This window comes from Polypterus senegalus, chromosome 9 (genome assembly GCF_016835505.1).
Source record: "Polypterus senegalus isolate Bchr_013 chromosome 9, ASM1683550v1, whole genome shotgun sequence".
In the NCBI taxonomy this organism is placed as follows: domain Eukaryota; kingdom Metazoa; phylum Chordata; class Cladistia; order Polypteriformes; family Polypteridae; genus Polypterus; species Polypterus senegalus.
The window spans coordinates 124,994,756-125,010,724 of record NC_053162.1 but is presented as its reverse complement, the minus strand read 5'-3'; the positions used below and the strand labels follow the sequence as shown (position 1 = coordinate 125,010,724).

Sequence of the window (15,969 nt, the reverse complement as noted above, 5' to 3'; positions counted from 1 at the left end):
AAAGTGGAATGTAATGCCCTCAGCTGTATGTGGGTGATAGATCTCTGGATATTGCAAAGCATATCTTGTGTCTTTGAACCAGAAGTTTATGAATAGTCTGCCAGGCAGGTGATAGATAATATTAGAGCATCTCTGTACACTATAGAGCAGATATTCCTATCAAGAGGAAGTCAAACCTTCATATCACATAATAAGAGGACAAGAGAGAATCTGCCCATGTTAATGATTTAAATATATGTATATTATAAGACATCATGCTACAGGGGTCAAGAAAGGTACCTGCTAACACAGTAGAGGGAGTCAGATTATTGATTTGTCAGGAAAATAGTCAGAGGAATTACAAAATAAAGTATATTGGCAGTTTTACAAGCAGTTTGTTTTCCACATTGCAGCATGCCTGAATGTCTGCTACACACAAATACATTTATATGGTGCAGACACCATATTTTCTCATTGGCTGATCCTTTCTTAGTGTGTGATAGATTTTTATATTCATTGGTCTTTGCTTTCAGTTTTTCTTTTAAGCTGTTTAGAACTGCACTAACCCAGGCAGACAATATTTGAAAAGTATAGGTTGACTTGTATAACGAAAGTTTATTAGATTTCACATAAAAGATATGTATAAAGTAGGGGAACAGTAGCACAGTGGTAGTACTGCTACCTTGCAGTAAAGAGACCAGGGTTTCCGCGCTTGGTTTTCCCTGCATGGAGTTTGCATATTCTCCCCATGTCTGTGTGAATTTCCTCTGGGTGCTCTGGTTTCCTCCAACAGTTCAAAGAAATTAAAGTTAAGTGGATTGCCAATACTAAATTGGTTTTTGTGTGTGGTTGGGGTGTGTATGTGTGTTTGCCCTGCTATGGGCTGGCACTATACCTAGAGTTTGTTCCTGCCTTGTACACTGTCCTGCCTGGGATAAGCTCCAGCACACCCGGCGACCCTCTTCAGAACACAAGGAGTTAGAAAATGACGGACTTACTCATTTGTAGACTCATGCCAATGAATTTTATTTTGAATACATTAATTAATGTAGCAAATATGTTTTCTTGTATTTTATATGACCCTACAACCCTGAAATAGATTAAACAGGTTCAAGAATGTTATGTTGTTTTAAGAGAAGAGTAAATGAATATATGTTGACAAAGATGGCAAAATATTACCTTAAAAATGTGCAAACTTTGTTAGAAGTGCTATACAAATAAATAGAGAATAATGGTGAACTATGGAAGAGAATTAAAGTGAGCAAAAAAATAAAAGTTCTTTAGAATTACAGAAATCTGAAATTCAGATTACGGCAGAAATTTGAAGAAAGGCAAACAAGTTGAACAAAGAGAAAAAGGTTGAGTTATAAATATAATGACAGCTTAAGTAGTTGATCAGTATTATAGAATGTTTAGTATTTTTATTGCACAATCTCATACTTGTCTAGTTTTTCAAGTATTGCACTGCAAGTAAGTACAAATGATCGCTTGTCATTTTTGTATTTAATGGGATAATTATATGTTGTAGTTGCTAGTATAGCTTCCACACAAATCCTAAGAACCAGATTTCAATATTGGCATGGAGTTTGCATTACCTTGCCATACATACATAGGCTTTTTTCTACCATGTGTGTGGTGTGGCGAAAGCATTAAAGTGGTCTGTATGTATGTGTGTAATTAAGGCCTCTGGTGGGCTGATGTAATATCCAGGATTTGTTCCAAACTTGCACTCTGTGTTGTATGGAGAGCTGCAGTTTCCTTGTAATGATGTCATGGACTAAAATTGCTCACAAATTAGATGACTGTTTACATCAATTCATCAACTGAGACATGACTAAATGCAATAATAAGAACTAAACTTACCTTGTGAACCATTACAACATATGGGCCTAGCATTTCAAATCCACGAGCAAAAAAGAGTACATTACACCAGCCAAGCACCAGTGCATATGCCATAATTTCCATTTCTCCTTTTGAGTTTGTAATCCGCAGCATAAATAGGATCAGTAATAGACAAGAATACGTTATACTGCAGAATAAAAGAAATCAAATGAAGAAATTTTAAATACAAATAATATGTGTGGCAATCCTTTTTAAAATGTTGCTTTAAAGAGTTAATACCTGAAATGTTTTGTGATTCTGAATTATCCAATAATAATTTAACTAACACACTCCTAGATTGAAGCAGGAATAATAGGTTTTAAAATGCAACTAACTTCAAAAATCTTTTTTTATTCATTCCATTATTATAAATCATGCCACACTTGCTTAACAGATAAACATTCATCCATCCATTTTCTGACCCACTTCTGAAGTTCAAATAAAATGTTTATAGCTCTGTGTAATGTACACTGAAGATAACATTTGAAATTCATCTATGTAGGTAGTCAAAAAATATTTGATGCAGTGAGAATTATTTGCACCACTTAATTTAATATATTTTAAAACCCAGCCACAGGGGATGCAGAAACCAGTGAGTTTCTTTGTGCCGGTCCCAAGCCTGGATAAATGGGGAGGGTTACATCAGGAAGGGCATCCGATGTGAAACTTTGCAAAAATAAATATGCAGACAACGTAGATGGTCTGCTGTGGCAATCCCTAACAGGAGCAGCCGAAAGGAGAAGAAGAAGAAGAATATATTTAATATTAACCACTATGTTAAAACTTCATGAAAATATAAGAAAATGTACAAGTTGCAGACAGTGGAGCTACTGCCTTACAGATTCAGTGTCTTGGGTTTGAATGCTGTGTGCATTGTTCTTATGGAGTTTGTTCGTTATGCCTTGTCTCTGTATGAATTTTTTTCTATGTGTTCTAGTTTTCCTGACAAGACATGGCAGTCAAATTAACTCTAAATTGCACACTGTGTGTGCATGAGTGTCCTAAGATGAAATGATGCCTTTGTTCTGACAATTTGTTCATAGCATCATATGTCTGCTCTCAGTGAATGTGTTGTATTGTATTGTATTGTTCATAGTTACAGCAATTAGCTCCGGTCCCCAGAAGACCTGAATTGGGTAAAAAAAATGTATTAGCTACGTGCTAGCACTTCATAATAAAGAGCATTTGCAGTTACAGTGTACAGTGTGCACAACTTTTTTTTATCTTTTATCTTAATAGATAGATAGATAGATAGATAGATAGATAGATAGATAGATAGATAGATACTTTATTAATTACTTTATTAATCCCAAGGGGAAATTCACAATAATAAAATAAATACACTTACTAAATGTTTTAGATAAGAGAACTGAAAGACAGTTATTTTTTTTGCCTTATTCCTCCATTCTATAATTTATTAGTTAGTTTACTAGTTGCAATTCCCTCCAGAAAAAGATGTGAAATTGGTGATAAAACTAAAGTTTAACTCAAATCTTTCTTTTTTTAAATCAAAAAAGCCTCTTAAAAGGAAGAAGCAGTATAAATGTAATCAATCATTAAAATTTGCAAGTTGGAATGATGAAGGCCTCAATCATGAACTTAAGATAAAAAAATTATCTTCCCATCCTTAAAGGCTAAGATAGTATTTTTATAGGTGGCCCACCTTAATATGTTAGGATTTAATTCACAACCTGATTATATTTTAGCACAACAAACAGGAAGTCAGCCCAGGTTTAACCATTAAACAAAAACTGCACATTTTAAGGTCAGCTAGAGAAAGAGAGCATCACAGATTGTGTTCCCCCAGCTATCATGCCATTATCTCTTTAATTGCACCACTCTGCTTTTTTTATAACTGTCCTTATGCAGTATATCATGTTTTACTTTAATCTGCATTGTTAAAAAATGTCTTCTTTGACATGGTGAGTAGCATTGAAAAGTTTGGTTTGAAGTTGTTGTTAGATGTCAGATATGTTTCTGTATTGAATTTTGCTTTTATCGATTGTAAACAGAGCTGGCTCAGTGTGGAAAGCATTTATGTCATCATCTAATTTGTATAATGGACCCTTAAGCTTTATTATTTTCTTTACTGATTTTTCAGTAAAGAGGTCAATTTTAATCTCTTATTTCACCTTCAACTCTTACTGAGTCTTAATCTCTTCACAGTTATGCAAGGAAAGGGCCAAAGGGGCTCCATTGGTGGACTTAGTTTAGAGCATTTATTTACCTTGACCTGACTCTGAATGTGACTATAGAGATGAAGAATGCAACTGGAAATAAAATTCAAGGCCACTAAGAAATGACTTGCACATTTAAGGAAATCTATAAATTCTTATATTCCTCACAGTGTAAAGAAGGCAACATTTAATCCATGGATTTTTTTTGATGAATTACAAATAAACTCATACCTCAGCTTGAAAACCTTAGTTCAGAAGAGCTTAATAAACTTCTGAGGCTTCCTGAAATTCAAGATGCCATTAACTCATTGCATAGTGGAAAGGTGCAGGTCCAGACGGCTATCCAGTGGAAATTTAATAAAAGTTTTTAACACAGTTAGTTCTTTCCATTATTGCTACCAGTATTTATTGAAGCTACAGAAAAATAAATTCCAACAAAAACATTATGCTTGTTTTCCCAAAGTAATTTAAACACTTGCTGCAATGTGCATCATAGGGAACAATTCCACTTTTGAATTTTAATGTTAAAATACTGGGGAAAATTTTATCTAGAAGAATAGTGGAAGTGCTTCTCTCAATAATAATGTCAGGATTATTAGTGGACAAAACAGAAGAATTTATTTTGTGTACAGCTGCATAAAATTACCCCTAACATTTGTTTCACATGTGATTTTGCTATTGCAACTTGTGAAACGCAGTAAAAGGAAATTGTGTTGGATTTTATTTATTTGTTTATTTTTTTGTGGTGGAAAGTAAGAAAATGTTGCTCCATAAGGTTTATTCTTCCACCAAAGCTGCTGCATCTTTGCTCAACCATACCCTCCAACATCATCCTGATGACTCACAACTTCTTCCCTGGAGGCTGACATGTTCTCATCTGCACTTCTTACGTGCATTTTCATTCAGTTCCACCTTCCACCACTCATTTATGGTGAAAAGCAACACCAGCCTGTATTCACTTTACCCAACTTTGTATGCCAGAGGTTTGCCAGCAGGCATATCCCCAGGCCAATACATTTTTAGCAGTGGCAAAATGATTTCCAGGTAAGTGTTCTCTAGTTACACCCTCTTTCCATGTTCTTCACTGCAGTAAAGTGACAAGCTTTTGCACATGAAGAAAAAAGTTACAGAAGAGATAAAAATATATGTGTCGATGCTATAAATTTTGTTTGTGAAAAAACATAGTTTGCTTTAACATTTTTTGTGCAAAGCAAAACTAAGTTTCACTGTGAATTTAATTTTGTGAAGATCATTGCTCATCACTAGTTTAAATCAACCCAGATTTATTAAATATAGATATTTACTATCTAATGTTCATCACATGTTTAAAATAATATGTTCACCTACTGAATCTGAATCTTCAGGGATTTTACTATGATTGGATTCAGAAAAAGCTTTTGCTCTGTTTACAATATTGTTCCTTTTTGTTTTTGTTTTTTTTATCTGCAAGGATTAAATTACTTTGTACTATTCTAGAAGCCTCAACACATATTAATTACATGAACTCAGATTATTTCAAATTAGAATGCAGAACCAGACAAGGGTGTCCATTATTACCAATGCTAGCTATTCAAGACACAGTTAGAGATAAGAGATCATAACTGAATGGCTTAAACAAAAAATATCTCTTCACACTGATGATATGATGGTTTATATCACAGACCAGCATGTATCTTAGTCATTATTAATAAATCTGCTAGGAGAATTTCATAAGACATCCAGATTCAAAATTAATTTAAATAAAAGTGTTTTTGTCCTGGGAATTCTCAGACTAGTCTAGATAGCATTTTGCTGATTGCGCCAGGACAGATTAAATACCTGGAAATAATTACAATTACAAGGACATATAAAGATTTATTTCAACAAAACCTTTGTAGTATGACTCAAAATATAAAACAGTGAGTTAAAAGACGGTCCTCATTTCATCTTCCTTTAGGTAGGAGGATCAAAAATTACAATTACAATGGAGATCTTTCCAAACCTCCTACACCTCTTTCAGATCATCTCTCTGTGCTATACATCAAAAAAACTGTTTTTTAAGAAGTAAGATTCAGTTGAAATATTGTTTAATTGGAACTCACAACTGCCATGAATTAAACAACAACGGTACAGAGAGGTAGAGCAGAAGGCTGCACAACACTAGTTAACTTTCAGTTTTATTAATGGGCTGCAAATATTGATACAATAAAATAATGGAAATTAGCAGAAGTTCACAAGTCTGCACCGGCTTAGTCTGCAGCAGAAATTAAATCCTGTTCTAAATCTTCCTTGCATGCTCTGCTCTGTGTTCTAGTCAACAATTACCATCAATTTACCAGCATCTCAGTTTTTCACAATTTACTAAAGATATGGAACTAATGTAGGACACATTTTAATGTGGAAAAGCGCCTATTTGTTGGTTCCATACACCTCACCTATTTCAGTCATCTTTAGCCCACATAGAATTCAACATAGGTCAATAGGTAGACTTTTATTTTCCCAGAAAAAAATTGTTTGTAGTAACAAAGTATAAAACATAGGCCACTGTTACATAGATACAAGAAACAAACCAAGACACTTCAACTAACAACCAGCATTGTCATAAGTACACATGATGAAGATTAGTACAAAGGAGAAGAATCACCTTACAAAGTAACAGAAATCAAAATGCTTCTAGCTCTGGAAATGGAAAAGTTTGCAAACTAGTTGCTCTTTACCTTTGAAGCCTAAATTTACAGTCTGATGGCAACAGCTCAAATTTCTGATAAAGAGGATGACTATTGACTGACAGAATTCAAGTTTACTTTCTTTCTAATCTATTTATGATACAGCTCAGTGATAGAGGTCTATTGCAAACAAATAATTTTACAAATTTTTACAGGGCTGTTAAAATAGTTTATATTCTTAATGCTGAGGTTGCCAGAGGAACAATTATAAAAGCAAAAGTAACAACAGATTTAATAAAAGATCTATTAAAAAGTGTTATTACAATTTTGACCACTTTTAAACAATTGTGTTTCCTAAGAAAGGACAGTTTAGCCTGTTATCAGTGATCATCCCAAGATATCTGATTGATAATGTTGAGAGGCTGGGAGGAGTGGAGTACCTAAACTCTACAGCCATACCCTTAGAGATATTTAGCTGTGAAAAGGTAAGATCACATCATTGAACAAACTCATCAGCAATAGGTCCATGGCTGTCCTCCTTGTCTTGTGGAAGACTGACAATAACAGAGCATTTACAAGTTTCAGAATATGTCTGTCCTTGACATGTCAACTCCTGCAGTCATTTGTATATAAGATAAACAAAACAGAAGACAGACAAATACTTTGAGGTGTTCCCATATAGTGGCACGGTGGCGCAGTGGTAGCGCTGCTGCCTCGCAGTTAGGGGACCCGGGTTTGCTTCCCGGGTCCTCCCTGTGTGGAGTTTGCATGTTCTCCCCGTGTCTGCGTGGGTTTCCTCCCACAATCCAAAGACATGCAGGTTAGGTGGATTGGCGATTCTAAATTGGCCCTAGTGTGTGCTTGCTGTGTGGGTGTGTTTGTGTGTGTCCTGCGGTGGGTTGGCACCCTGCCCAGGATTGGTTCCTGCCTTGTGCCCTGTGTTGGCTGGGATTGGCTCTGGCAGACCCCCGTGACCCTGTATTCGGATTCAGCGGGTTAGATAATGGATGGATGGATGTTCCCATATATGAGTTAAGACTATCAGAAAGACAACCATTAACACTCACGTTCAACATGATTACTGCATTTAGTGTGCATGCCAGTCATTATCTTCATGCTATTTCAAAATGAACCCAAGAGAAAGTAGGGTGAAATGACACCTTTTATTGGCTAACTAAATAGATTACAAATACAAGCTTTCGAGGCAGCTAAGGCCCCTTCATCAAGGTTACAGCAGCCTCCTGTATAAATCTGTATCAATCTATGGCTAACACAGTACAGCACTCTACTACAATGAACCCAAGGTATCAGCCCACAGTTCATTCAATTTTGTGCTTATATTTTAGCTTGCTTGCTTTATTTCATTTTTCACCTACTGTTCAGTTAATGTGCCATGTTGAAATGGGAATCCTTATCCCAGACGGTTATCTTTTTCATTTCTGACTTTTCTTTTCTTAAAGATTTTTTTACAGGTAGGAATACATTTTAGGCAGATATGTTCATCTGTACCCAAAAGAGGTGTAACTTAAAATTCACATGCACTTTTGCAGAAATACTCCACCCAAAAATGGTATTTTTTAAATGCCACTTACCCCTAGTTAGTCTCATGTTTTCATGCTGAATTGAGAGAAATTTATCACATAACAGAGCTCAATGGTCACCAGTTCTGCACAAGTGTAAATAATGTGAAAAACATCCATGGAAAAAGAATAAATAAAACTTATGTTGTGTCACATAATCCAACCAAAGTCTTGAAGACCTGTCATTCATTGGCCTTGTCTTCAATTGAATAGTCTCTCTCATTAGTATTTGGGTTTACTGGTTGAGCATGAGCTAATAATTCAAGAAGTAACTATTTAACAATAGATAAGCAAAAAAAGCATTTGTTTTACACATTTTCGGCTAGCATCTGGATAAAAGATGTGTATTATGCGACACAAGTAAAATTAGTTTTTTTTTTTTGTTCTTTCATCCAATATTGTTTCTTACATTGTTTGCTATTGTAAAGAACTGGGGTCAGAGTTGTTAAACCTGAGTACACACAAAAAGAGGCTTAAAATATGTGTACATAGCTTCCCATGCAAACGTCTGGATTTAATAAAGAAAACATGACTTGAGAATGTGTGTGTATTTACAGCAATCCATTGTATGTAACATTTTGGAGAAACTAGGAAATGATTACATTCTCAATAAAGTAGGGAAATTCACCCAAACGTTCTAAATGACAACTCACATGCATAATAAATCATATCACCAAGCCATTATTAGACTGATTAGGCTGTGCATTGACATAAAAAAATATATTGCACCTTAAAAGTGATAATTATGATATACAGACTACTTTAGTTCGCTTTTAAGTGGACCAATTCAACGCAATTGCAATGAAGAACTTTTGAGTTTTCATCAGTGTATATAACCTACATGATCACTTCACAGGGAACTGACCAACAGGTTAACAGTATCTCAGCCAAGCTTCAAACCATCATGCTCACTGTACTGAAAGCCATGAGCCAACTGATGAGGCGCTACATTTAGATTTCATCTGCCAGAAGAAAGGGCCTGAGCTGTCTCAAAAGCTTGCATATTGTTATGTGTTCAGTAAATAAAAGGTGTCATTTTGCTTCCCTTCTCATTGCATCCATAATGGCCAACGTGGTTCAAAACACTACTACTACAACCATTTTGGGAAAAAGAAATTGTATATCTCTTGAATAAACTTAGTTAAATATGCTAATATTTTAACAGCAATAATTGGAATAATACCAAATGGAATAAAAGTGTGGTGTGAAAAATCACTTGTAATATCTGACAGAACATTAGATGCAAAAAGACTCAACTGGAAAAATCCCAATCCACCATCTCTAACTTATTTGTAAAAGAATGTTCCAAACTGGAAAAAAGCCATTCAGTAAGAACTGATTATTATAATCCTAAAGTAAACAAGAGGGGCCTGTGCTCAACATTTTTATTTAACATTCTGTTCCATCCTATAGAAAGATGTTTTATTTATGACATGCGTTTATCTAAAGCACCACTGGAAATAATGTCTTCCACCTCCTACTGTAGTATTTCCTATTGTTCTGTGACAGACTGTATTGTCTTCTTCCTATTGTTTTCCTGGAAGCAAATCACATTTCTTTTATTTATTTTGCTTAATATTTTATATTGGGTGAGCTCAACAAAGAAGATGTGTTCATTAACCCATAGTTTAACTCTCAACTTTCTATCTTTCTATTATATTTTCATGTTTCATTCATGCTTGCAGGGGTTACTTTTTACTGCCTAAAATATTCAATTAGTTTGTCAAGTCTAACTGTCTATCTCTATAATAGACAGTCTGTCTGGGTTTCCTTATCACCAGAATCTGGCCTTTTGGGACATTATTAGGAAAACTACAGTCAGAAAATGAATGGATGGATTATTAAATTGATTTTCTGACTTATTTCTGCAATAGTTATGAGGCTTCAACATGCAGGTACTTCTTTCTAATTCGGCAAATCATTTTTCTTTGTTACTCCTTAAACAGTGATGTCTGTAGTCTTTACATCTATATTCTCCACACACACTGATACAGCCTAGTCAGTGCAATATAATAAGTGGAAAAACATAAAATAAAATAAATACACTCACATAATAACATGAAATGGACCACCCAAAACTGTCTGACCAAAATATTTTGTAGGTCCAACTCTCAGTATATCTGGGACCTTGAAAACAGAACAAAAATTTATTCAGTTATTGGAAATAGATAGATAGATAGATAGATAGATAGATAGATAGATAGATAGATAGATAGATAGATAGATAGATAGATAGATAGATAGATAGATAGATAGATAGATAGATAGATGCTTTATTAATCCCAAGGGGAAATTCACATAATCCAGCAGCAGTATACTGATACAAAGAAACAATATTAAATTAAATAGTAATAAAAATGAAAAAAATTAAAATAAAAATTAATGTTAGCATTTACTCCCCCGGGTGGAATTGAAGAGTCGCATAGTGTGGGGGAGGAACGATCTCCTCAGTCTGTCAGTAGAGCAGGACAGTGACAAAAGTCTGTCACTGAAGCTACTCCTCTGCCTGGAAATTACACTGTTAAGTGGATGCAGTGGATTCTTCATGATTGACAGGAGTTTGCTTAATGCCCGTAGCTCTGCCACAGATGTTAAACTGTCCAACTTTAATCCTACAATAGAGCCTGCCTTCTTAACAAGTTTGTCCAGGCCTGAGGCGTCTTTCATCTTTATGCTGCCACCCCAGCACACCACTGCATAGAAGAGGGCACTCGCCACAACTGCCTGGTAGAACATCTGCAGCATCTTACTGCAGATTTTGAAGGATGCCAACCTTCTCAGAAAGTATAGTCTGCTCTGACCTTTCTTACATAGAGCATCAGTATTGGCAGTCCAGTCCAATTTGTCATCCAGCTGCACGCCCAGATATTTAAAGGTCTGCACCCTCTGCACACAGTCACCTCTGATGATCACAGGGTCCATGAGGGGCCTGGGCCTCCTAAAATCCACCACCAGCTCCTTGGTCTTGCTGGTGTTAAGGTGTAAGTGGTTTGAGTCGCACCATTTAACAAAGTCTTTGATTAACTTTCTGTACTCCTCCTGCCCACTCCTGATGCAGCCCACAATAGCAGTGTCATCAGCGAACTTTTGCACGTGGCAGGACTCCGAGTCATACTGGAAGTCTGATGTATATAGATTGAACAGGACCGGAGAAAGTACAGTCCCCTGCGGTGCCCCTGTATTGCTGCACACAATGTCAGACCTGCAGTTCCCAAGACGCACATATTGAGGTCTGTCTGTAAGATAGTCCACAATCCATGCCACCAGGTGTGAGTCTACTCCCATCTCAGTCAGCTTGTCTCTAAGGAGCAGAGGTTGGATGGTGTTGAAGGCACTAGAGAAGTCCAAAAAAAATAATTCTTATAGCACCACTGCCTCTGTCCAGGTGGGAGAGGGATCGGTGAAGCATATAGATGATGGCATCCTCCGCTCCCACCTTCTCCTGGTATGCGAACTGCAGAGGGTCGAGGGCATGGCAAACCTGTGGCCTCAGGTGGTGAAGCAGCAGCCGCTCCATGGTCTTCATCAGATGTGACGTCAGAGCAACAGAAATGAGACACAGGTGGTAAACTTTAACTTTACAAATGCCTTTCAGTGCTGTTTCTGTGGCTGATGTTGATACTGCATTCTTTAAATAAAAGCTCAGTTAAAAAAAAAACAAAAACCTAAAGAATCCTAAATTACACCAAATGACTTGAATAGAGAAACACCTACCACTAATAGAAGGATAACCACTGCGCCAATTAGACTAATCATTTCACCAACCAGTCTGAGATGATCATTGTAGGTGACATAACTTTCCTGAAGATAAATGAAACATTGTGTTCAGTATAGTGATAACTTTAATAGTAAACATCAGTTTCTTATGAGTTGAGATTCTTAAGAAGGCTGTCATTTGTTCATGTTTTTCGCATCTCTCAAACATGAACTTGATAAGCAGGTTAAAAGAAAGATGGTTGTATTATTATTATTTTCTAAATAAAATAAATCAGAGTGTGGCTGCAGTGTTTAATCTGATTATCTATACAATTAAGTTTAATTTTGATGGCAGTTAATTTTTAAGTGAGAAAACTTACTCTAATATCGTCATTTATAAAACTTGCGATGTACAAAAAGAGACACATACAGTGTGTACACAACCTTCAATTCAAAAGTCAGGATTTATAAAAGAAAACTTGACAGGAGAGCTTTGACCCATGCATAAGCAACATTTCAGAGAAAGTGAGAAATGACGACACTCTTGATAAGATAGATAGATAGATAGATAGATAGATAGATAGATAGATAGATAGATAGATAGATAGATAGATAGATAGATAGATAGATAGATACTTTATTCATCCCAAGGGGAAATTCACATACTCCAGCTGCAGCATACTGATAAAAAACAATATTAAATTAAAGAGTGATAAAAATGCAGGTAAAAATAGACAATAACTTTGTATAATGTTAACATTTACCAACTCCGGGTGGAATTGAAGAGTTGCATAGTGTGGGGGAAGAACGATTTTCTCAATCTGTCAGTGGAGCAGGACAATGACAGCAGTCTGTCGCTGAAGCTGCTCCTCTGTCTGGAGATGATACTGTTGAGTGGATGCAGTGTATTCTCCATGACTGACAGGAGCCTGCTCAGCGCCTGTCGCTCTGCCACGGGTGTCAAACTGTCCAGCTCCGTGCTTACAATAGAGCCTGCCTTCCTCATAAGTTTGTCCAGGCATGAGGCACCCCTCTTCTTTATGCTGCCTCCCCAGCACAACACCGCATAGAAGAGGGCACTCGTCACAACCATCTGATAGAACATCTGCAGCATCTTATTGTAGATGTTGAAGGACGCCAGCCTTCTAAGTAGTATGGTCGGCTCTGTCCTCTCTTGCATAGAGCATCAGTATTGGCAGTCCAGTCTAATTTGTCATCCAGCTGCACTCCCAGGTATTTATAGGTTTGCACCCTCTGCACACAGTTGCCTCTGATAATCACGGGGTCCAGGAGGAGCCTGGGTCTCCTAAAATCCACCACCAGCTCCTTGGTTTTGCTGGTGTTCAGGTGTAAGTGGTTTGAGTTGCACCATTTAACAGAGTCCTTGATTAGGTTCCTATGCTCCTCCTCCTGCCCGCTCCTGATGCAGCCCACGATAGCAGTGTCGTCAACGAACTTTTGCACGTGACATGACTCTGAGATATATTGGAACTCCGATGTATATAGGCTGAAGAGGATCAGAGAAAGTACAGTCCCCTGCGGTGCTCCTGTGTTGCTGACCACAATGTCAGACCTGCTGTTCCCGAGACGCACATACTGAGGGCTGTCTGTAAGATAGTCCACGATCCATACCACCAGGTATGAATCTACTCCCATCTCTGTCAGCTTGTCCCTAAGGATCAGAGGTTGGATGATGTTGAAGGCACTAGAGAAGTCCAGAAACATAATTCTTACAGCACCACTGCCTCTGTCCAAGTGGGAGAGGGATCAGTGTAGCATATAGATGATGGCATCCTCCGCTCCCACCTTCACCTGGTATGCAAACTGCAGAGGGTCGAGGGCATGGCAGACCATGGCCACATGTGATGTCAGAGCGACAGGACGGAAGTCATTCAGCTCACTAGGATGATACCTTTGGGACTAGGGGGATGCAAGATGTTTTCCAAAGCCTCGGGACTCTCCCCTGTTCCAGGCTCAGGTTGAAGATGCTCTGTAGAGGACTCTCCAGCTCCAGCGCACAGGCCTTCAGCAGTCATGGCGATACTCCTTCTGGACCCACTGCTTTGCTGGCATGAAGTCTCCTAGAACCAAGATCCTGTGGTAACCTATCCATTGGTATAATAGTGACCATGAGCTACCAATTTTAATTAAGTCCATTGTACAAGTTTAGTTTTTGAGCCCTGCTGCTTAGGAACCTGAAGCAACTATTATAAGTTGTCTGTGTAGTATTCTGTTTTGTAAAAGTTAAAAAGTTATTCTCTCATTGATTTTCAGGTTTTTACATGTCCTGTCTGTCTAAGCTGTGCAATTTAATAAAAAAATTCTAAAAAGTTATAATACAATACCATAATACAATGAATTATCCAATGAGTAATTTCCAAACGTTTCTTAAACCCACCGTAATACTTTTAATCTATGCAGTTAAATTGAGAGGACTTCAAATAATTTCCCCTGATCACTTTAAACTGTATATAACCACAAATTCTTGTATCTCATCACTTGACTCATTAGCATTATAACTACTAGACTAATAATACTCCCCTCTTTTATTTTTCCTTCCTGCTATTCACACATCATCCTTATTCTACATATTAGGCATACAGAAATGTACTTTGTCAGCCTAACATATAAATCTGACTGGATTCAATCAAAATACACTTGCATTCCTTCACCTTACAAATTTTATTGTAAAGAATTTGACAAATCACACCTTTAAAAAAAGACCTTAAAGAACTTGATGTACCTTGAGCTAATCAAAAAATAGATATGCTGTATTATATTCTAGAATATTTAACAAATCATTATTGCAATACTGTTTTCAATATACTTTAAAGTAAAACAAATTTGACAAATGCTTTCACATGGATTTGTCATTAGAAATCCCTCTCTACATTTCTCAGTAGAATGTCAAATCTTGACAATATTACACTTTAAGAAAATTAAATAAAGATCATTTTACAATAGAGGGATTACAGTTTGACTTTCTTAACCTTATTTGCTTATCAGGAAAGTGAAAGATTTCTTTGGCCAATGTATAATAATCTGTTTTACTGATATAAGTGTATAGTAAGGCCTTCATGACAAACCAGTTTACTATTCATTTCATTTTGTAGTGAGAGCTAAATATATAAGTGAGCTAGGGTGACTTTTGCAGCTACACACAACAAGTATTTATGCTTCAAAAGTGGAAAGTGCACATAAATCCTTGTATTTGTTTTGGCTTTAAGCTAAATGAAACTTAAAAAACATTATCTGATCATATGTTACCCTTTCTTGACAGTTAAAGGATCAAGTTCCCGTAGCTTGTTTTGGATTGCCTGAACTCTGTCACCTAGGAATAGTATTACAAGATTCCTCCTCAAATGTTACAATTTCTTTTTCTGAAGGTTGCTTTGGGGAATTTCTTTGTAGGACACTCTGTACACTTAAAAAAAACTCCTACCTGCTTTTTGTTGCTGTTTATCCATGCATTTGTGTAAAGCAGGGTCTACTAATTGCAGTGATTCAGGTTCTTTTATTTATTGTCTTTTACCAGCTTGGTGCCACATATGTCCTTTGTAATTGCTTATTTCATCAATAAACCTCTACACTAGTTTCATTTTTTGACAGTTTTTTTCAAGGAAACCTAAATATTTTGGTTATATGCCACACATTACACTGTAATACAATGAAAAGATAATAGTTACTGAAGATAAGATTGGAGATTATGGCACAGGTCACACATACACAGAAATCTGAAGAAATCCAATGAAGAGAAAAAAGAAACAATAGAAGCATTACATTGAGAAGTAACACTACTGTAACGAAGATAACATTTCAGTTGTTTTCAGGTTATTAAATAAGACTAATATTTGTTTTTATTTTAGCTAACCCTAATTTTATCAAAATAACATGTAGCATTTAAGTGAATAAACTGTGTATTTAAACAGGAGTTGATCAAAAAAGATTTGGAGAAAATCAAGTGCAGGCATATGACAGGTAGTCCTGATAGGTAGGCAGTTAGGAATGGTG

General features: G+C 36.4%; 1 protein-coding gene across 2 annotated transcripts in view; it reads right to left on the bottom strand.

The window, feature by feature from the left end:
• The window catches only part of LOC120535725 (transient receptor potential cation channel subfamily V member 6-like), a 118,999-nt gene that overhangs the window by 15,622 nt on the left and 87,408 nt on the right, over window positions 1–15,969 (bottom strand). For both annotated transcript variants that reach the window (XM_039763751.1, XM_039763750.1), the window contains 3 exons: window positions 11,977–12,063; window positions 10,313–10,389; window positions 1,843–2,008 (listed from right to left, as the gene is read on the bottom strand). In XM_039763751.1, coding sequence (XP_039619685.1) covers window positions 1,843–2,008; window positions 10,313–10,389; window positions 11,977–12,063 — 330 coding nt within the window. The remainder of the gene's footprint in view (window positions 1–1,842; window positions 2,009–10,312; window positions 10,390–11,976; window positions 12,064–15,969) is intronic.